Source organism: Ranitomeya imitator, chromosome 1 (genome assembly GCF_032444005.1).
Source record: "Ranitomeya imitator isolate aRanImi1 chromosome 1, aRanImi1.pri, whole genome shotgun sequence".
NCBI lineage: Eukaryota > Metazoa > Chordata > Amphibia > Anura > Dendrobatidae > Ranitomeya > Ranitomeya imitator.
The window spans coordinates 1,048,281,700-1,048,305,123 of NC_091282.1; the positions used below are offsets into that span (position 1 = coordinate 1,048,281,700).

Genomic DNA, 23,424 nt, shown 5'->3' on the forward strand with positions numbered 1-23,424 from the left:
GTGCAGGGTGTAAGGCAGATTGGAAATGTCACTCACAGGTCTCTCCCTATACAACAGTGTTCCCCAACTCCAGTTCTCAAGAGCCACCAGCAGATCGTTTCTTCAGGATTTCCTTAGTATTGTCCAGGTGATAGAATTATCTTCTGTGCAATACTAAGGAACTCCTCATAACATGACCTATTGGTTGGTGACTCTTGAGGACTGGAGTTGGGGAACAGTGCTCTACATGCACAAGAGCAACCGGTCACTCAAGGGCAGTGGATTGGAAAGCATGTATCAGCTTTCAGGTATTCAAGAGATTGTTTCGTTATGTTGATCAGGAACACATCGCTCAGACATCAACCTCTGTCTTCCTGACTGCTGGGGATGCAATGTGTTCCTGATTGATTGCCAGCAGCATAGTTATTCCTCTGGTCCAAACTGTGCACGCTCTGATGCTGCCAATGTAGGTACTTTTTGTTTCTGCAGCACTGAAGATGGACAGACAAAGCAGTTGGCTTAAGAGCAGCACATACAAGCTCCATAGCAAAGAGCTTGTTAGCACTGTGCTATTTGTCTAGGAGACCAGCCCCCTCTGCTGTCTACCAGTGATAATGAGCAGAATACTGTAGAATTATAAATCTCTCCAATCTTGAGAATGGTGAGGGTTTTACCTATTTAAGATGATGAGACTGTTGAAATCCATGCAATAAGCTACAGACTTATATATTGGAGGAGTTACATTGCAGTGTCAGCAGATGGCGCTGTTGTATCTGTTGATTCTTAATAATATGTAGTGTATCATAACTGTTTCTCTTGTTTAAACTGTCAATCTGTAGTATAGCAGCCATCTTAGGATACGTCTCGCTTTTTCCTCTCCATTGATGATTTTGTACAGTTCCTGTATATCTCTGGTTTCTCCCACAAATATCTTATTGCTGTTACTTCTGCTGAAGTCGAACAAATTACTATTATTATTATTTATTTATATAGCACCATTAATTCCATGATGCTGTACATGAGAAAGGGGTTACGTACAGAGTTATAGATATTGTTTGCAGTAAACAAATTTACAATGACAGACTGGTACAGAGGGGAGAGGACCCTGTCCTTGCCGACTTACATTCTATGGGATAATGGGGAAAAGATAGAACGTCAGGGGTGCAGCAGCTCTGGTGGTGGTGAGACGGCAGCTTTGGTGGTGATGAGGCGACAGCTCGGGTGGTGATGAGGCGGCAGCTCGGGTGGTGGTGATATAGAAGATGCTAAGCACAGCCTAAATAGGGGAGGTGCACAGTCACAGGTGCCCAAACCTGAACGTATACAATATAAAGTGACTAGCACACTCCAGGGTGTTGTGATGCAAAAAAGTGGGGATTTATTACATACAGTAAATCACAAACGTTTCGGTCGATACTGGACCTTCATCAGTGTGCTACAAAAAAGAATTATATACAGAACAAAAAACAATAAATGTGTTGTACATATGAAAGACAAAAACAAAACAAAAACAAAAGTATATACATCACGGAGATACAGGTCATAAAATGAGGAGAGAGAACAATGACCCTGGAGGACATTCAACTTGCGTGGATACAGGTGTATATATATATATCTATCCATACATAATTCTTTAAATCATAGGCTGCAAGTTCTAACATGGAAAAGCCGTTGGTACGCTGAGGACATAGGTCCAAGAGGGAGTGTGAGAGGACTACTTTGTGGAACACGAGCGGTGAAGTGATATGCCGAGGGGAGAGTTGGTGTACAGTGAACACATACCTAGGTATAATTGTATACTTGTATGGCCCCAAAAACAATAGAATACTCGGATTTGCATCTAGAGATGAGAAAACGGGGTTACGGTCACAGACACTAATGGTGCCGAGTGTGTGTGGAGCTAAATAAGGCTACCTACCAATCAGACATGCTGGAAAAATAGGGCAACAAGCCGGGAAGAAACAGAACCAGGCTGGTCTGTGGAGTAATGGCGAAATAATAATGGAAATGTAAGACAAGATGCTATTATGTGTACATGGAGAGTAATAAGGAGGGGTACATACCAACTGACGGTGAGTCAGAATAATGGGTGGCGCTGAGGCTTAAAAGAGCTGTCTGTAGGAGGAGGGTAAAAATCTATTGTTAATGTACTACTACAGAGACCATGTAAATTGTACCGCCATAAGTTGCAGAGTGACCCTGAGAGACTTACCAGTACGCCGGGACACTGGGGATAAATGCGGTATCCACCGCTAATAGAGTGTGTGCAGGGATTGCCGGCATGGCCCTTTATATAGTGGGGCAGAGCACATAGTGTGCTGTGTGAGCTGGCAAGACACAGGAAGGGGCGGGGCGGTGACGACATGGGAGTCAGCTGACTAATGGGGGCGGTGATCTGAGCGTTCCACTGACACAAAAAAAAAAAAAAAAATGTTAGAGGTGTATTCCAGCTGCTGGGATGAGGTGTTAGCTGACCGCAGAGGGCGGTGATGTGAGCGTTCCACAAATGGAGGTGCGTTCCAGTTGAGAGGAGCAGTGAATAGCCGTGCATTAGTGGTGGCCGAAAGGTGTCACAAAACGGCAGTGGAGAAGTGAAGTCAGAGTGGGCGATTCTGTGAAAAAGAGCAAAGATAATTACTATGCTATATTGAACACATTTAGCAGCAGACATGATAACTACATTGGAATATACCAAACGTGCAATATTGATACCGATATAGATGCAAACCAAGGGGTTATACAGGTAAAAAAAAAAAAAAAAAAAACGGGTTATATTACAGACCTGGAGAATAGGAATAACAATAATTATTGTTAGCAAAAAACTCACAGTGAGTTGCGGGGGTGGAAAGGACAACCCCTTAATTATGGGATATACAAGACCCAAAGATACTATACCATAGCATAATGGTTGCATGATAAAAAAAGGTGCACTTAGGTATAAACCTGATGAAAGAAACCATATGGGGCCACTAAAGATAGAGGTACTCCTGTCAAGGAAACAGAACTGCAGGTTATAAATAATATGATAACAAAATGTAGAATCATAAGGCAACGATAGCACATTGATGTTACAGATGATCAGAAATTGGATTTTTAATTTCAAATGAAGGACATTAGTTCGTAATCCCTGTTGAGACCTTTGGGACTTAAGGTGTTAAGCTCGTGTATCCAATAAGCCTCCCTACTCTTCAGTATAGTAACTCTGTCTCCCCCACGGCGAGGTGGTGTGACCTGTTCGATTATTTGAAATCTGAGTTGGGACAGGTTGTGGCCTTTCTCTATGAAATGAGACGGTAATGGGAGCATGAGATTTTTGCAACGAATGGTGGACTTATGTTTAGATATACGTGATTTTACTGACTGAGTGGTCTCGCTCACATACAAAAGACCACAGGGGCATTTGATTAAATAGACTGCGTAATTAGTATCACAGGTAAAAAAGTTGTTGATTGGGTATCTCTTTCCTGTGTGTGGGTGATGTATGGTATTGCCCCGCAGTACGTTGTTGCACTGATTGCAACTCAGGCACGGGAAGGTACCCGTTTTGGGATTGGCTAGAAAACGCTGAGTTGGGCCAGAGCGTGTGGGGCCAATGTCTGCACGGACTAGGTTATCCTTGATATTACGCGGTCTTTTAAAGCATGGGAGAAAAGGATGTTGAAATTCTTGGATCGTGGGGTATGCTTCTTGAAGAATATGCCAATGTTGGCGAATGGTTCTGTGTAGTTTATAAGCTGCTGGATGGTACTGGTGTACAAATGGGATCCGTGACGTAGCGGATATCCTGTCTCTGGTAGTACTGTTGGCCTGGGCGGTATCAAGGATACGTAGTGGATAACCCCTTTCACGGAATTTTGACCTCATCTCAGTTGTTCTAAGGTCTTTGGTGGCAGGGTCTGAGACTATTTTTGATACCCTGTTTAGTTGTGATTTGGGAATAGACTTTATCATGTTTTTGGGGTGGAAACTACTGTAATGCAACAGACTGTTGCGGTCCGTAGGTTTTGAGTATAAATCTGTTGACAAATTCCCATTATCATCTTTGATGACCAATGTATCGAGGAAACTGATTTGGTGAGTGTCATATGTCATCGTGAAATCCAATCCGGGCCACGAGGTCCTAAGAACTTGAAAAAAGGCTTGTAGGGTTCTAAGATCACCCCCCCAGACACAGAAGACATCATCTATATAGCGCTTCCATGTCAATGCATGGCTACGAAAGAGATCTTGAGTGTATATAGATGTGTCTTCGTAATGGGCCATGTAGGCATTGGCATATGGAGGTGCCACGTTCGAGCCCATGGCCGAGCCCTTTATTTGGAGATAGTAGGTGTCTTCGAACAAGAAAAAGTTATTATTCAGAACGATAGACAGGAGCTCACAACACAGGTCAGAAAGATCGGGGTTCATGTGATTAGTGGTGAGTAGCCAGCGGACAGATTGTATGCCATTTGTATGGGGTATGGACGTGTACAAGTCCTTCACGTCAAAGGATACTAGATAGGCGTCAGGAGGGACAGGGGATATGTTCCTAACAGTTTCCAGAAAGGCACCCGTGTCAAGAAGGAAGGAAGTGGTGTTCCTAATGAGGGGTGTCAAGATCTTTTCTAAGTAGATAGAAATGGGAGCCAGGATCGAATCAGTAGATGCCACAATGGGTCTACCAGGTGGATTATGTAAACACTTGTGGATCTTGGGTAGGATGTAAATTACTGGTGTAATCGGATGTTTCTTAGGGTACCGTCACACAGTGCAATTTTGATCGCTACGACGGCACGATTCGTGACGTTCGAGTGATATAGTTACGAGATCGCAGTGTCTGACACGCTCCTGCGATCAGGGACCCCGCTGAGAATCGTACGTCGTAGCAGATCGTTTGAAACTTTCTTTCGTCGTCTAGTGTCCCGCTGTGGCGGCATGATTGCATGGTGTAACATATATCGTATACGATGTGCGCATAGTAACCAACGGCTTCTACATCGCACATACGTCATGAAATTATCGCTCCAGCGTCGTAGATTGCAAAGTGTGACAGCAGTCTACGACGCTGGAGCGATATTGTTACGACGCTGGAGCGTCACGGATCGTACCGTCGTAGCGATGAAAATTGCACTGTGTGACGGTACCCTTAGTCAAAAAGGCCCGAGTTTTGCAATCTAGGATGCCCCGGGTTTGAAACCCGTCTAGAGTTGTGCGGATGACATCTTGGATGGTTTGAGTGGGATTATGGGAAAGTTTTTTGTATGTGGTAGTGTCGCTGAGTTGGCGGTACACTTCATTCTTATAGAGGGTTTTGTCCATTACCACTATGGCCCCACCCTTATCTGCTGGCTTGATAATGATGTCCTTCTCTTGTTTTAAGGATGTTAAGGCCTGCCTCTCGGTAACGGAAAGATTTGAAGGGTAGTGGATCCTACCTCTATCCGTGTCGTTTTTCAGTTTTTGAAAAGATTTGTCTACAAATTGGATGAAGGTCTCAAGGGGATGTGACCCTTTTGGTGGCTGATATGTGCTCTTATCACGTAGCCCAAGGCTAGCTGCAGTAATCCCTATAGATGCCGTGGCTTGTAGGTTAGGGGGTGTTGCATGGTCTGTATCAGCAAAGTGTAACTTGAGTCTTAAGGATCTGTAGAATTTCTGCAGATCCATATCCATTTGGAACGTGTTGTGTTTGTAACTCGGACAAAATGAGAGCCCTTTCTGTAAGGCGCTGTGTTCAGCTACCCCTAGAGTTTTGGAGGAAATATTTACGACTAACGGTTGTGTACCTGAGATCGTGTCACTCTCGCAAAGTCCATGTTTCTGGGTCCTGTGAAGCCCCCGTCTGGTCCTCTTCTTTTGCCTTGTCGTTTCTGTCGGCCTAAAAAACTCTAGGGGTAGCTGAACACAGCGCCTTACAGAAAGGGCTCTCATTTTGTCCGAGTTACAAACACAACACGTTCCAAATGGATATGGATCTGCAGAAATTCTACAGATCCTTAAGACTCAAGTTACACTTTGCTGATACAGACCATGCAACACCCCCTAACCTACAAGCCACGGCATCTATAGGGATTACTGCAGCTAGCCTTGGGCTACGTGATAAGAGCACATATCAGCCACCAAAAGGGTCACATCCCCTTGAGACCTTCATCCAATTTGTAGACAAATCTTTTCAAAAACTGAGGAACGACACGGATAGAGGTAGGATCCACTACCCTTCAAATCTTTCCGTTACCGAGAGGCAGGCCTTAACATCCTTAAAACAAGAGAAGGACATCATTATCAAGCCAGCAGATAAGGGTGGGGCCATAGTGGTAATGGACAAAACCCTCTATAAGAATGAAGTGTACCGCCAACTCAGCGACACTACCACATACAAAAAACTTTCCCATAATCCCACTCAAACCATCCAAGATGTCATCCGCACAACTCTAGACGGGTTTCAAACCCGGGGCATCCTAGATTGCAAAACCCGGGCCTTTTTGGCTAAGGTTACCGTCACACAGTGCAATTTTCATCGCTACGACGGTACGATCCGTGACGCTCCAGCGTCGTAACAATATCGCTCCAGCGTCGTAGACTGCTGTCACACTTTGCAATCTACGACGCTGGAGCGATAATTTCATGACGTATGTGCGATGTAGAAGCCGTTGGTTACTATGCGCACATCGTATACGATATATGTTACACCATGCAATCATGCCGCCACAGCGGGACACTAGACGACGAAAGAAAGTTTCAAACGATCTGCTACGACGTACGATTCTCAGCGGGGTCCCTGATCGCAGGAGCGTGTCAGACACTGCGATCTCGTAACTATATCGCTCGAACGTCACGAATCGTGCCGTCGTAGCGATCAAAATTGCACTGTGTGACGGTACCCTAAGAAACATCCGATTACACCAGTAATTTACATCCTACCCAAGATCCACAAGTGTTTACATAATCCACCTGGTAGACCCATTGTGGCATCTACTGATTCGATCTTGGCTCCCATTTCTATCTACTTAGAAAAGATCTTGACACCCCTCATTAGGAACACCACTTCCTTCCTTCTTGACACGGGTGCCTTTCTGGAAACTGTTAGGAACATATCCCCTGTCCCTCCTGACGCCTATCTAGTATCCTTTGACGTGAAGGACTTGTACACGTCCATACCCCATACAAATGGCATACAATCTGTCCGCTGGCTACTCACCACTAATCACATGAACCCCGATCTTTCTGACCTGTGTTGTGAGCTCCTGTCTATCGTTCTGAATAATAACTTTTTCTTGTTCGAAGACACCTACTATCTCCAAATAAAGGGCTCGGCCATGGGCTCGAACGTGGCACCTCCATATGCCAATGCCTACATGGCCCATTACGAAGACACATCTATATACACTCAAGATCTCTTTCGTAGCCATGCATTGACATGGAAGCGCTATATAGATGATGTCTTCTGTGTCTGGGGGGGTGATCTTAGAACCCTGCAAGCCTTTTTTCAAGTTCTTAGGACCTCGTGGCCCGGATTGGATTTCACGATGACATATGACACTCACCAAATCAGTTTCCTCGATACATTGGTCATCAAAGATGATAATGGGAATTTTTCAACAGATTTATACTCAAAACCTACGGACCGCAACAGTCTGTTGCATTACAGTAGTTTCCACCCCAAAAACATGATAAAGTCTATTCCCAAATCACAACTAAACAGGGTATCAAAAATAGTCTCAGACCCTGCCACCAAAGACCTTAGAACAACTGAGATGAGGTCAAAATTCCGTGAAAGGGGTTATCCACTACGTATCCTTGATACCGCCCAGGCCAACAGTACTACCAGAGACAGGATATCCGCTACGTCACGGATCCCATTTGTACACCAGTACCATCCAGCAGCTTATAAACTACACAGAACCATTCGCCAACATTGGCATATTCTTCAAGAAGCATACCCCACAATCCAAGAATTTCAACATCCTTTTCTCCCATGCTTTAAAAGACCGCGTAATATCAAGGATAACCTAGTCCGTGCAGACATTGGCCCCACACGCTCTGGCCCAACTCAGCGTTTTCTAGCCAATCCCAAAACGGGTACCTTCCCGTGCCTGAGTTGCAATCAGTGCAACAACGTACTGCGGGGCAATACCATACATCACCCACACACAGGAAAGAGATACCCAATCAACAACTTTTTTACCTGTGATACTAATTACGCAGTCTATTTAATCAAATGCCCCTGTGGTCTTTTGTATGTGAGCGAGACCACTCAGTCAGTAAAATCACGTATATCTAAACATAAGTCCACCATTCGTTGCAAAAATCTCATGCTCCCATTACCGTCTCATTTCATAGAGAAAGGCCACAACCTGTCCCAACTCAGATTTCAAATAATCGAACAGGTCACACCACCTCGCCGTGGGGGAGACAGAGTTACTATACTGAAGCGTAGGGAGGCTTATTGGATACACGAGCTTAACACCTTAAGTCCCAAAGGTCTCAACAGGGATTACGAACTAATGTCCTTCATTTGAAATTAAAAATCCAATTTCTGATCATCAGTAACATCAATGTGCTATCGTTGCCTTATGATTCTACATTTTGTTATCATATTATTTATAACCTGCAGTTCTGTTTCCTTGACAGGAGTACCTCTATCTTTAGTGGCCCCATATGGTTTCTTTCATCAGGTTTATACCTAAGTGCACCTTTTTTTATCATGCAACCATTATGCTATGGTATAGTATCTTTGGGTCTTGTATATCCCATAATTAAGGGGTTGTCCTTTCCACCCCCGCAACTCACTGTGAGTTTTTTGCTAACAATAATTATTGTTATTCCTATTCTCCAGGTCTGTAATATAACCCGTTTTTTTTTTTTTACCTGTATAACCCCTTGGTTTGCATCTATATCGGTATCAATATTGCACGTTTGGTATATTCCAATGTAGTTATCATGTCTGCTGCTTAATGTGTTCAATATAGCATAGTAATTATCTTTGCTCTTTTTCACAGAATCGCCCACTCTGACTTCACTTCTCCACTGCCGTTTTGTGACACCTTTCGGCCACCACTAATGCACGGCTATTCACTGCTCCTCTCAACTGGAACGCACCTCCATTTGTGGAACGCTCACATCACCGCCCTCTGCGGTCAGCTAACACCTCATCCCAGCAGCTGGAATACACCTCTAACATTTTTTTTTTTTTTTTTTTGTGTCAGTGGAGCGCTCAGATCACCGCCCCCTGTAGTCAGCTGACTCCCATGTCGTCACCGCCCCGCCCCTTCCTGTGTCTTGCCAGCTCACACAGCACACTATGTGCTCTGCCCCACTATATAAAGGGCCATGCCGGCGATCCCTGCACACACTCTATTAGCGGTGGATACCGCATTTATCCCCAGTGTCCCGGCGTACTGGTAAGTCTCTCAGCGTCACTCTGCAACTTATGGCGGTACAATTTACATGGTCTCTGAAGTAGTACATTAACAATAGATTTTTACCCTCCTCCTACAGACAGCTCTTTTAAGCCTCAGCGCCACCTATTATTCTGACTCACCGTCAGTTGGTATGTACCCCTCCTTATTACTCTCCATGTACACATAATAGCATCTTGTCTTACATTTCCATTATTATTTCGCCATTACTCCACAGACCAGCCTGGTTCTGTTTCCTCCCGGCTTGTTGCCCTTTTTTTCCAGCATGTCTGATTGGTAGGTAGCCTTATTTAGCTCCACACACACTCGGCACCATTAGTGTCTGTGACCGTAACCCCGTTTTCTCATCTCTAGATGCAAATCTGAGTATTCTATTGTTTTTGGGGCCATACAAGTATACAATTATACCTAGGTATGTGTTCACTGTACACCAACTTTCCCCTCGGCATATCACTTCACCGCTCGTGTTCCACAAAGTAGTCCTCTCACACTCCCTCTTGGACCTATGTCCTCAGCGTACCAACGGCTTTTCCATGTTAGAACTTGCAGCCTATGATTTAAAGAATTATGTATGGATAGATATATATATACACCTGTATCCACGCAAGTTGAATGTCCTCCAGGGTCATTGTTCTCTCTCCTCATTTTATGACCTGTATCTCCGTGATGTATATACTTTTGTTTTTGTTTTGTTTTTGTCTTTCATATGTACAACACATTTATTGTTTTTTGTTCTGTATATAATTCTTTTTTGTAGCACACTGATGAAGGTCCAGTATCGACCGAAACGTTTGTGATTTACTGTATGTAATAAATCCCCACTTTTTTGCATCACAACACCCTGGAGTGTGCTAGTCACTTTATATTGTATACGGGTGGTGGTGAGGCGGCAGAATGGTTATTGCAGGCTGTAGGCTTTCCTGAAGAGATGGGTTTTCAGGTTCCGTCTGAAGGAGCCGAGGGTGGTGGATAATCGGACGTGTTGAGGCGTGGAATTCTAGAGGATGGGAGATATTCAGGAGAAATCTTGGAGGCGGTTGTGTGAGGAACGAATAAGTGTGGAGGAGAGTAGGAGGTCTTGAGAGGATCAAAGATTACATGAGGGAAGATATTGGGAGATTAGTTCAGAGATATAGGGAGGGGACAGGCTGTGGATGGCTTTGTAGTTCAATGTTAGTAGTTTGAACTGGATTCGTTGGGGAATTGGGAGCCAGTGGAGGGATTTGCAGAGGGGAGAAACAGGAGTAGCGAGGAGAGAGGTGGATTAGCCGGGCAGCAGAGTTGAGGACAGACTGGAGTATTGCAAGAGAGTTAGCAGGAAGGCCACAGAGGAGGTTGTTGCAGTAGTCGAGGCGGGAGATGATGAGGGAATGCACAAGAGTTTTAGTAGATTGTGGGCTGAGGAAGGGACAGATTCTGTCAATATTTTTGAGTTCGAGGCAACAGGAGGTGACAAAAGTTTGGACGTATGGTTTGAAGGACAGGGCAGAGTTGAGAGTTACCCCGAGGCAGTGGATTTCAGGTGCGGGAGAGAGCGTGATGCCGTTTACCATAACAGATACAGTAGATTAGGTAGGGGGATACGTGAAATGGGGGAAAGATGATGAGTTCGGTTTTGTCTACATTGAGTTTTAGGAAGCAAGAGGTGAAGAAGGAGGATATGGCTGATAGACACTAAGGGATTCTGGACAGCAGAGAGGTGACATCTGGGCCAGAGAGGTAGATCTGAGTGTCGTCTGCATACAGGTGGTACTGGAAGCCTTGGGACTTTGACTTGTCCTAGGCCAAGGGTATAGATGGAAAAAAGTATGGGCCCCAGGACAGAGCCTTGAGGGACACCAACAGAGAGAGGGTAGGATGAGGAGGTAGTGTGGGAGTGGGAAACGCTAAATGTGCGGTCGGAAAGGTATGAGGCAATCCAGGACAGGGCAAGGTCTTTGATGCCAAGGGAAGAAAGAATCTGTAGCAGTAGGCAGTGGTCGACTGTGTCTGTTAGCTTTCGTTGTGAGTAAAGGCCCCTTCACATTAAGCGACGCTGCAGCGATACCGACAATGATCCGGATCGCTGCAGCGTAGCTGTTTGGTCGCTGGAGATCTGTCACACAGACCGCTCTCCAGCGACCAACGATGCCAGTAACCAGGGTAAACATCGGGTAACTAAGCGCAGGGCCGCGCTTAGTAACCCGATGTTTACCCTGGTTACCATCCTAAAAGTAAAAAAAACAAACAGTACATACTTACCTACCGCTGTCTGTCCTCCAGCGCTGTGCTCTGCACTCCTCCTGTACTCTCTGTGTGAGCACAGCGGCCGGAAAGCAGAGCGGTGACGTCACCGCTCTGCTTTCCGGCTGACCGACGCTCACAGCCAGTACAGGAGGAGTGCAGAGCACAGCGCTGGAGGACAGACAGCGTTAGGTAAGTATGTACTGTTTGTTTTTTTTACTTTTAGGATGGTAACCAGGGTAAACATCGGGTTACTAAGCGCGGCCCTGCGCTTAGTTACCCGATGTTTACCCTGGTTACCAGTGAAGACATCGCTGGATCGGTGTCACACATAACGATTTTATTAACGATATCGTTGCTACGTCACAAAAAGCAACGATATCGTTAACAATATCGTTATGTGTGAAGGTACCTTAAGTCATTAGTAATTTTGGTCAGGGCAGTTTTGGTGTAGTGGTGGGGGCGGAATCCAGATTGGAGGTTGTCAAGGAGAGAGTTAAATGAGAGGTGAGAGGAAAGTTGAGCATGGACTTGCTGCTCAAGGAGTTTTGAAGCAAACGGGAGCAGTGATATGGTGCAATAGCTGGGCATAGCAGTTGGTTCAAGGTTAGTTTTTTTTGAGGATGGGTGTGATGGTGGCATGTTTGAAGGCAGAGGGGAAGGTACCAGAATATAGCGATCGGTTGAAGAGATGGGTTAGGGCTGGAATGAGCATGTTAGTGAGGTTGGGGAGCAGGTGGGAAAGGATGGGGTCAAGTGCACAGGTGGTGAGGTGTGATTTGGAAAGGAGGTGAGTAAGCTCTCCTTCAGTGATGTTAGAGAGGGAGGTTATTAGGGCAGGGCAACAAATCTACAACAGAGACAACCCATTTAGTGTGTCAGCCTGTTCCAAGCAGTGCATCATTATGAACTTGATGTGCTGTATAATGAAACAATAAGAATTACAGATCTGTCACCAGCGTTTATTTGTGACTGCAAAAAAACAAAATCAGCCTCTGAAATGTCACAATTTATGCTATTTTTTTTTTTTAATATGCACAATTCAACGTGTATACGTTTCCTTTCCTCTCAACTACAGTGTGATTTACTGCTTTTCATTACCAGGCATAATATTGGCTTTCCAATAGTGGAGTGTGCCTCCGATGGGTCGTTCACCATATCAAAGCCTCGGGAAACTGGAGGACTTATCTCTTTTGGCACTGTTGCTGAGCAATTGGTTTATGAAATTGGTGATCCTGAGCACTATATTCTTCCAGATGTTTCATGTGATTTTTCTCAAGTTTCTATAAGTGAACTTCAAGGTATGTATATGTACTCCTAATCTTCTATTATCATAGTATGTAAATCTTAATGTAGATTTATTACAACATTACCAATTTGGTGCAGTATAAGCTTGTAGAATTACTCTCAATCCACATGTTTTATAAATTGTGACTGTTTTCTCAGCAGCAAAGGGTCAGCAGAATGACCTTGATTGCATTTCCACCTAAGCCATTGACTACGCAGAGAACATCGAGCACACAGAATAATTGTAATTCATCAATGATAAGAACAGCAAATGACTGCATTACGTTTATGGTTTCCACTTTATGCCCTAAGATAACCTATTGATCATTAATTTTATAATGTGCCTGTTTACAGTGGTGATTTATGATGTTAATGTGTGTTTAAAAAGGTACTGTTCCATTACAATCTGCTTTATTTCCATAAAGTGCACTAATCTTGTCCATGAACTTGGGTACATAGTGTTTTCTTGAATGAAAAATGTTAGTTTTTTCAGCTCACAAATGTGTAGTAAATCCCTCCTGCATTGCAAGGAAGATAGGCTGTGTTGGCAGCAGAGCGGAACAAGTAGAGGTAGGTATCCAGCCGCAAATAATTTAAAAACCATACGTTTATTCACAAATTCATTAAAAAGGCAAAATGATGCCACACTATAATTAAGATTTCTTTCCCCCAGATTTGCTGCTGGATACCTACCTCTATGGCAGTATATAATATTATTATTATTTTATTTCTTTTTGTATCTCAGGTGACACCTATAGAGATACTTTGGCTAGGGACTTTGGGAAAGAGTACCGAGAGTTCTCCATGCAGAGTGATCTATAATAGCAATCTTCCATTAATTAGATAAAGGAAGTAAAAAGCAGAGGTGGTGCTATATTTCTATTCGGCTGTTTCTAGCAAGCCCAAGCAATCATGTTTTCAATAGGGAGAGCAGTGTAAATTTTTAAATATATCCCAAGGCGCTATTACTTTTACACAATGTTCCAAATTATTATGCAAATGACATTTTTCTCAGATTTTCCTAAATGGTCGGTGCAAATGACAGTCAGTCTAATAAGTCATCACCCGTTAGAGTAACCCGATATTTACCCTGGTTACCATTGTAAAAGTAAAAAAAAAAAACAGTACATACTCACATTCCGGTGTCTGTCACGTCCCCCGCCATCAGCTTCCCGCACTGACTGTGAGCGCCGGCCGTAAAGCACAGCGGTGACGTCACCGCTGTGCTGTGCTTTACGGCCGGCACTGACAGTCAGTGCGGGAAGCTGACGGCGGGGACGTGACAGACACTGGAATGTGAGTATGTAGTGTTTTTTTTTTTTTTTACATTTACAATGGTAACCAGGGTAAACATCGGGTTACTAAGCGCGGCCCTGCGCTTAGTAACCCGATATTTACCCTGGTTACCCGGGGACTTCGGCATCGTTGGTCGCTGGAGAGCTGTCTGTGTGACAGCTCTCCAGCGACCACACAACGACTTACCAACGATCACGGCCAGGTCGTATCGCTGGTCTTGATCGTTGGAAAGTTGCTCTGTGTGAAGATACCTTAAGTACAACACACCAAGAGGTCCTTTCTACCGCCAATGAGGTTAGTATACACTTAATAAAACAATCCCTAGGGATCTATGAACATTCCTTTCCAAATCCCTGCAAAAATTCTATTGTGGGTTAAAGAATGTAGTGGCATAGGAGCTACTTAAATTAATAGCAGCAAATATATATTTAGGGGACCTGGTATGCTTCATCCTTGGAGACCAAGTGCCCATTTACCGTAGCGTTTAAATGTAAACCACCTGGGGATAAAAATCAACATATACCATTCAGTAATAAAGTGAACTGCTTCCAAATCGTAAGGTAGAGTATGTGATTAGAAACAACCCAGAGTGGTTTATTAAACAGTCAGTTTATAATACTTAGCAGGGAAGACAGGAACAATCTCACCGCTCATAGCTGCCTGACTTTTCAATTGACCAAAGACTAGGGGATATTATGCAGACCGGATCCCAAAGTGGTCTCTCCCAGACATGCTCTTCTCCCAACACGTTTCTTCAATATATATTCATCAGGGGAGTGGGAGGTATGCATCCAATGCCCAAAATGAGCTACCACTGGCTGCATCAATTCTTTCTACCGCTTTAAATGATCCCACGTTACGATGATAGTTAGCGTGTGATGTGTTTCCAGTCTTTGGACCGCACACGCCGAACTTCCGGTCTGTGGAACACAGGAAGCCCAGCATGAACCGCAAACGTCACTTCCGGTGAATGACTTTTTGCATGTAAAACAGAAGGTTTCGTGACATACAGTGGGGCAAAAAAGTATTTAGTCAGTCAGCAATAGTGCAAGTTCCACCACTTAAATAGATGAGAGGCGTCTGTAATTTACATCATAGGTAGACCTCAACTATGGGAGACAAACTGAGAAAAAAAATCCAGAAAATCACATTGTCTGTTTTTTTAACAATTTATTTGCATATTATGGTGGAAAATAAGTATTTGGTCAGAAACAAAATTTCATCTCAATACTTTGTAATATATCCTTTGTTGGCAATGACAGAGGTCAAACGTTTTCTGTAAGTCTTCACAAGGTTGCCACACACTGTTGTTGGTATGTTGGCCCATTCCTCCATGCAGATCTCCTCTAGAGCAGTGATGTTTTTGGCTTTTCGCTTGGCAACACGGACTTTCAACTCCCTCCAAAGGTTTTCTATAGGGTTGAGATCTGGAGACTGGCTAGGCCACTCCAGGACCTTGAAATGCTTCTTACGAAGCCACTCCTTCGTTGCCCTGGCAGTGTGCTTTGGATCATTGTCATGTTGAAAGACCCAGCCACGTTTCATCTTCAATGCCCTTGCTGATGGAAGGAGGTTTGCACTCAAAATCTCACGATACATGGCCCCATTCATTCTTTCATGTACCCGGATCAGTCGTCCTGGCCCCTTTGCAGAGAAACAGCCCCAAAGCATGATGTTTCCACCACCATGCTTTACAGTAGGTATGGTGTTTGATGGATGCAACTCAGTATTCTTTTTCCTCCAAACACGACAAGTTGTGTTTCTACCAAACAGTTCAAGTTTGGTTTCATCAGACCATAGGACATTCTCCCAAAACTCCTCTGGATCATCCAAATGCTCTCTAGCAAACTTCAGACGGGCCCGGACATGTACTGGCTTAAGCAGTGGGACACGTCTGGCACTGCAGGATCTGAGTCCATGGTGGCGTAGTGTGTTACTTATGGTAGGCCTTGTTACATTGGTCCCAGCTCTCTGCAGTTCATTCACTAGGTCCCCCCGCGTGGTTCTGGGATTTTTGCTCACCGTTCTTGTGATCATTCTGACCCCACGGGGTGGAATTTTGCGTGGAGCCCCAGATCGACGGAGATTATAAGTGGTCTTGTATGTCTTCCATTTTCTAATTATTGCTCCCACTGTTGATTTCTTCACTCCAAGCTGGTTGGCTATTGCAGATTCAGTCTTCCCAGCCTGGTGCAGGGCTACAATTTTGTTTCTGGTGTCCTTTGACAGCTCTTTGGTCTTCACCATAGTGGAGTTTGGAGTCAGACTGTTTGAGGGTGTGCACAGGTGTCTTTTTATACTGATAACAAGTTTAAACAGGTGCCATTACTACAGGTAATGAGTGGAGGAAAGAGGAGACTCTTAAAGAAGAAGTTACAGGTCTGTGAGAGCCAGAAATCTTGATTGTTTGTTTCTGACCAAATACTTATTTTCCACCATAATATGCAAATAAATTGTTAAAAAAAACAGACAATGTGATTTTCTGGAATTTTTTTTCTCAGTTTGTCTCCCATAGTTGAGGTCTACCTATGATGTAAATTACAGATGCCTCTCATCTTTTTAAGTGGTGGAACTTGCACTATTGCTGACTGACTAAATACTTTTTTGCCCCACTGTAAGTAGGTATTTGCTCAATATTAAGGACATTGCCAACTTTACCTGGTAGCAGAGCATGAAAAGGATGAACTGCCAAAGTATGGCATGTGCATCCTTGTGATATAATCATTTACGACCTAGTGCAGGTAACCCTGTAATGGCAACCTATTACCAAATCAATCATTATATGAGCAGGACAATCTTGACAGATCGAGAATTTGAGAAATATACATTGAGATGACATATAAGGAGAGTCATCAATGGCGACGAGGGACAAAAAATATAAAGAGGACACCACGCATCTTCTAGAAGAAGGAATAAAAGGGGGATGTGAGCTACCACCATACCTATTACAAAGCTGGGCTATGCAAAAACTACCTAACGCGGAGGTTGGCACCCTATTAACCTGCGCACTGGCGCCCCCACTCAACGATGGCATTCCCTAGGGATAACTGGCCCTATTACCACACTAGCCTAAAAGAAAGAAGAGAAAGTAAGTTGCTCATTAGGACTCATGGTTTGTAGGTGAAAGATCCATTTAGATCCGTTTAGTTTCCCTTTGCAAGATAAGTTTGTCCCAGTTTCTTCCTCTACGTGGTGGGAAGATCCTATCTATAGTCATGAACTTCATGACTCATATGTCACCGCAGATTGATGTGACTTGCTACAGGTGCGTTCCTTTTAAGGATGTCATTCAGATGCTTGCCTACCCTTTTTCTGAGCTCTTTTAGTTTTACCAATGTATTCTAACCCACAATCACACGTGACCTTGTAGACTATTCCTTTTGTACGGCAGTTTCTAGAGTGGTGAATGGGGTAAGACAACCCGGTTACATTACTTCTGAACTCTTTGCCTTGGGAAATAGCCTTACAGTTCTTGCAGTTACCACACTTGTAGCAACCCTTGGGCTGTGACCCTAACCATGATGGACTGGTGGTCAGGGTGAAATGGCTGTGGACTAACCTATCCCTCAGGGATCAGCCTCTTCTGTATGGATTTTTGCGGCTGTTGAAATATTGCTGGCGATGTCTCTATCCATAAGAAGGATAGGCCAATGCTGTTGCATGATATCCATGATTTGGTTAACCACATTGGAAAATTTTGTGATAAATCTGATGGTATTATTCTCTTCTTTTTTTAGAGGTGGGAGTGAGAAGTTGTTTCCTATCCCTCTCGAGCGAGATCTTATAAGCATCCTTGAGTACTTTTTTGGGATAACCACGCTCCAGAAAACATGTTCTAAAGTCATCTGCCTGTATTTTGAAAGTGGTGGGATCTGAGCAGTTCCTTTGGACATGATGATATTGACCTTTGGGGATCACCCTCCTGAGGGGGGCCGGGTGGTTTGAATCCCACCTCAGGAGAGAATTCATTGCGGTTGGTTTTCTAAACATGCTCGTCTTCAGTTCACCCCTGGCACCTGTCCGTATCAGCACGTCTAGGAATGCCAGACTTGATACATTGACTTCATAGCTGAAATGTAGACTCAGGTTATTTACATTCAAACCCGCGACAAAATCTCCAAACTCCACCTCCACAATCCTGTCCTCTGTTACCAACGTAGAGTCACAAAAAACAATGGTTTCCTCCCACCAGCCCTGGAGCAATTCGGCTTATGAGGGGGCACACGGGCTCCCCATCGCTGTGCCCTTGAGCTGGTAGAAGTACTTATTGTCAAAAAGAAAAACATTCCTTGACAGGCAGAATTTAAGTGCCTGAATCACAAAGTCATTATGATCACTGTGTTGTCATCCCCTTGTGCCAAGATAGTAGTCCACAGCCATGAGCCCCTTTTCGTGCGGGATAGAAGAGTACAGTGCCTTCACATCTATGGAACCTAAGATCATATCATAAATGTTGCTACCACAGGATGTTGTGGGATAAGAAAGTCCCTCTCGTCTCCATCAACAAGTCTCCTTTGGAATGCTCCATAAATTCGTCAAGGCATACCCCGAGGGATTGGTCTCTAGTCTCTCATAGCCCATGCTCCCTTGTAAAAAGAAGTGGCATAGTGACCTATATTTCAGAGTGTCCATTACTACTATGTTTCAACCTTTATCAGATGGTTTTATGGTTATACTCTGATCTTTCTCAGGTTTACACACACTATCCATTTCTTTCTTAGTTAGGTTGTGGTGTCTATGTTGTTTTAGATCTCCCAGTTCCCTTAAATCCCTGAACACCAGGTTAAGAAAGACATCAATTGAACATAGGTTATTGGTCATAGGGGGCATAATTTTGCTATTATTCTTAAGGCCTGTAAAGGGTTCTTCAATTAAGGAATTGGGGTCAGGGTCCCCCAGATGGTTCGGGAATCTGACATCTCTTAGTATGTCATCATTAATACCGTGTTCAATGCAGCATTTTTTATCCTGTCTGGCAAAAAGCATTTTCCATTTAAGATTGCAAATAAAGAGATGCAAATCTTTAGTCACCTCAAAGCAAACAAAATCAGTAGTGGGTACAAAAGACAGACCCTTGCTTAGCACTGTCATTTCTTCTTTAGTTAGTACCCGTGAGGACAATTAAGGAATTGGGGTCAGGGTCCCCCAGATGGTTCGGGAATCTGACATCTCTTAGTATGTCATCATTAATACCGTGTTCAATGCAGCATTTTTTATCCTGTCTGGCAAAAAGCATTTTCCATTTAAGATTGCAAATAAAGAGATGCAAATCTTTAGTCACCTCAAAGCAAACAAAATCAGTAGTGGGTACAAAAGACAGACCCTTGCTTAGCACTGTCATTTCTTCTTTAGTTAGTACCCGTGAGGACAATTTAACAATTTGTGTGTTTAATTGGGATTCCGTGGGTTGAATCTGCTCCTGAATGGATAACTTATGCTTTAAAAAAATGTGGGTTCTGTATGTGTACTCTGCCAAAAAGCCTCTGTGTGTACTTTACACCTGTCTATGCGGAGTACTCTGTCAAAAAGTCTATGTGGGTTGTGAGGCAGTGACCCCTGTTACAGCTAGGGGGCGCTGTATGTGCTCTCCAGAATGTGCAAGGAAGCGTAGTGAGGCCATGAAGGCGTGCTACAGACACAGCTGTGGCTGTAATTAGAATAGTGAAGCAGTGACTGATTAAAAAGCCCTGTAGTACTGGGGGAAGGGTGTCAGTGTGTTCTTGGAAGCAGACAGTTCAGTTGTCTGCAGAGCTCTCTCTGTGTGGAGCAGCACAGAGGCTAAAGGAACCAGAGAGACTGACACCCTGCGTCTTGGGCTGTCTTATATGTACCCGGCTGCACTCCAGAGGATAAAGAGTGCAGTGCGCTGAGTGAGTACAGAGACTTGTTACCAGCGTGCGGTCACCCATGGAAACTGGACAGAGGGAAGTTCGGCCTGTGTATTGACTGCATCATATAGCCATGCATTATTAATGGACTGTATGAAGAAGCTGTATACTACATTGACTGTGTGAAGTAACACAATAAAAGAACGTTTGTTTGAACTTGCTTGGGTCACTGCCGTTTCACTGTGTATATGGTCCTACCGCTGCATCACAGGGTGTACTCTGTAAAACAGCTTCTGTGAGGGTACTCTGCAAAACATCCTAATTGGGTTTTTTTATTTTAATTTGGGGAGGCCTCAAAACTTTGGAAATGGCAAATAGAACAAGCAAACTGTAATGGAGTATAACAATGGATGGGTTCGGCTGGTATACATCTCTACTCAACCAAAGGTATCGACAAGTCCTGTGGAATCCACACCTGGTTAATTTTTGTGAATGTAAGCTTGCCCAGGTTGGCTGTGGACAGGCAGAAGCGCCTGTCTATGATCACACCCCCTGCAATGCTAAACACAAGTTCCGACAGTGCACTTGCAGCAGGGCAGGCCAGCACCTCCAAGACATGAAGGGCAAGCTCAGGCCATGTGCCTAATTTGGAGACTCAGAAGTTAAATGGGCCAGACCCGTCACTCAATTCATGGATACGTGTGGCAAGATATTCTTCCACCTTTTTGTTGAAGCTCTGACTCCTGCTAATACGTACCATATCAGATGCTGATGCTTGATGTTGTGGCATGCTGAGGAAAGTTTTTCCACATTTTGGCCAGGCTTACCCTCCTTTCCGAAGAGGTGCTGGTGTCCCAGCTTTGTTGGCATCTTCCTCCTCTTCTGCTTTGTGCTTCCACTGAGCCCCTGCTGTCAGGTGGGAATGCCGTCAGTAGTACATCTACCAAAGTATGCTTGGAGTACTGCATTTTCCGATCGCGCTCCAGGAATGGAAGTAAGGATGACAGCAGATATCCAACCGGGTGGCCACCCAGTAATTAGCACTGGTAACAATCGGGGCCACTCAACGGCCATTGTTCAGGCACTGTAGCGTGCATTCACTCGTGTGTGTCAGGCTGCCAAGAGGCAACGACAAGCTGTCCTGGGTGGGTTGTGTATCATCTGTATCCCTCCAGCCACGCTCCAGTGATGACCATGAGCTGCTTTGAGTGCCACCCTGCTGTGAACATGCTTTTTCCTCCTCCTCCTCTTCATCCTCCAAAACTGTCCCCTGGGTGGACAGGTGTGTACCTGGACGCTGTTGGTATAGTAACCCACCCTCTGAGCCATATGTGAACAACTGGCCTGATAACGATGTGAAAGGTCCCTGTTCCTCCTGCCCTTCCTCCTGTGCCACCATCTCATCCATCATCGCCTGAAGCATTTTTTCAAAAGAAGCATAGAAGTGGCATAGTAACGCACAGTCTCTCCAACAAATGCAAGGTGGAGTTCCACCTTGTTGGTACGTCGCATATGAGGCGTTGAGCTGGGAGGCAGAAGTGATGCTGCAGTGCAAACAGTTGAACAGCAGTGTTTGAATGCCGAAAGCATGCTCTGTCCTTTCTGGGTAATTTTTTAGGAAGCTCAGGACCACCAAATCCAGGGCATGCGCCAGGCAAGGGATGTGCATCAAACCGGCTAGGCCCAGAGCTGCTATGAGATTTCACCCGTTATTGCACACAACCAGGCCGGGCTTGAGGTTCTGCGGCACTACCACTCATCGATTTGTTGTTTGATCTTCGTCCACATATCCTGCATGGTGTGGGATTTTTCCCCAAAACAGATTAGTTTCAGGACAGCCTGCTGTCGTGTCTCCCTGGCTGTGCTGCAGCTGGTGGTGCAGGTGATGTGGAGGCATGGGAGGAAGCAGAGTAGGAGGATGACGGATCATGGACAGAAAAACATCCATCAATCCTGGGTGGTGGTGGGACATGCGCCAAATGCTTTCTGCCTCAGGCCCAGCCGCAACTACATTTACCCAGTGGGCAGTAAGGGAGATATGATGTCCCTGCCCATGCTTACTGGTCCACATATGGGTGGTTATGTGGACAGTTATGTGGGCCTTGATACTGATGGTGTTCCATAGTGCACACCTGATTTTGTCCACAACATGTTTGTGCAAGGCAGGGATGGCCAGCCTAGAAAAGTAGTGCCGGCTGTGAACCACAAATTGTGGTTCTCATGATTCCAACATATTGTTTCCCCTTTTATAAATCACTTGTGAGATGGAGGAAGGGGCATATACTGCAGCAGAAGAGGGAGCAGAAGGAGGCTCGGATCTTTCCTGTTTTTTTAGGTGTGTACTCCCTCAGCTCGTGCTTTGCATTCAGATTTCTTGTCACACAGGTGGTGATCAGGTTATAAGAACATTTATACCTCACATCAGTTTCTTACTGCACTTCGTGCAAACCACCTGTGATTGCTGCATGACTTGGGGGAGCTCAGACTGCTTGCCTGATTTGCAAGGGGGTGAGGTGGAAGCCATGACCTTGGGCCACAGGTGCAAACTCTGTGCTTTCAGCAGGGGACTGGGTGGAAGATAAAGCAAAGGAACTGAAGGAACTCTCAACTATCCATTCTAAGGCTGCCTCTATTTGTTCTGGCCTCACCGTTCCTCTAGTGGTACTCAGGCCTATGAAATTACATAGAACGCTCTGTCGCCTGTGTGCACAACGGGAAGGTGTTTCATTTTGGTGCATAGCAGGCACATATTGACCACGTCCTCTCTCTCCCTCCAGCAGCTACACCACCACCAGCATTACAACCGCGTCCTCTATTTGGTGGTGTGTGAGCATGTTCCTACAGACTTGTTCACTGTGCGAGTAGCCCATGTGTTCCTGTTTCCACGTCTTCTATTTGTTGCTCTCCTCATTCTTTGCACCCCCAAAAAGTGCAGAATATTACACGGCCTGTATATATAGAGGGAGTGACCAGCAGATTATTACACTTCCTGTATGCAGCGTGTCCCCACAGAGCCTGTTTTTAGGGTACCCCCCAAAAAAAGATCATAAAAAAAAAGACAAAAACAGTGTTGGCTTGGCCTCTTCCACCTACACCTCCACTACCACCCCCACGTCCACCTCCTCCACTTGGACCTCCGCCTCCTGGTTTAAGATTAATATTTTTTATTCTATGTTATATTAAGTCCTTTTCCTATTCACATTTGTTCGCAGGGCAATTGTCCTGCTCTTACCCCCATTTTGCTTTCTTTTATAGTCACCTAATCCTTAGTACGACCACTTTAACCCCTTCATGACCTTGGGATTTTTCATTTTTCCGCGTTCGTTTTTCACTCCCCTCCTTCCCAGAGCCATAACTTTTTTATTTTTCCGTGAATTTGGCCATGTGAGGGCTTATTTTTTGCGGGACGA

The 23,424-nt window shown here is 44.6% G+C and overlaps 1 protein-coding gene across 2 annotated transcripts in view; it reads left to right on the forward strand.

The window, feature by feature from the left end:
* LOC138656828 (uncharacterized) overlaps positions 1 to 23,424 on the forward strand; it is a 249,998-nt gene that overhangs the window by 117,314 nt on the left and 109,260 nt on the right. For both annotated transcript variants that reach the window (XR_011316976.1, XM_069744102.1), the window contains exon 10: positions 12,708 to 12,904. Coding sequence is in view for 1 of the 2 variants with exons in the window: in XM_069744102.1 (XP_069600203.1) it covers positions 12,708 to 12,904 (197 nt within the window). In the remaining variant the exon portion in view is untranslated. The remainder of the gene's footprint in view (positions 1 to 12,707; positions 12,905 to 23,424) is intronic.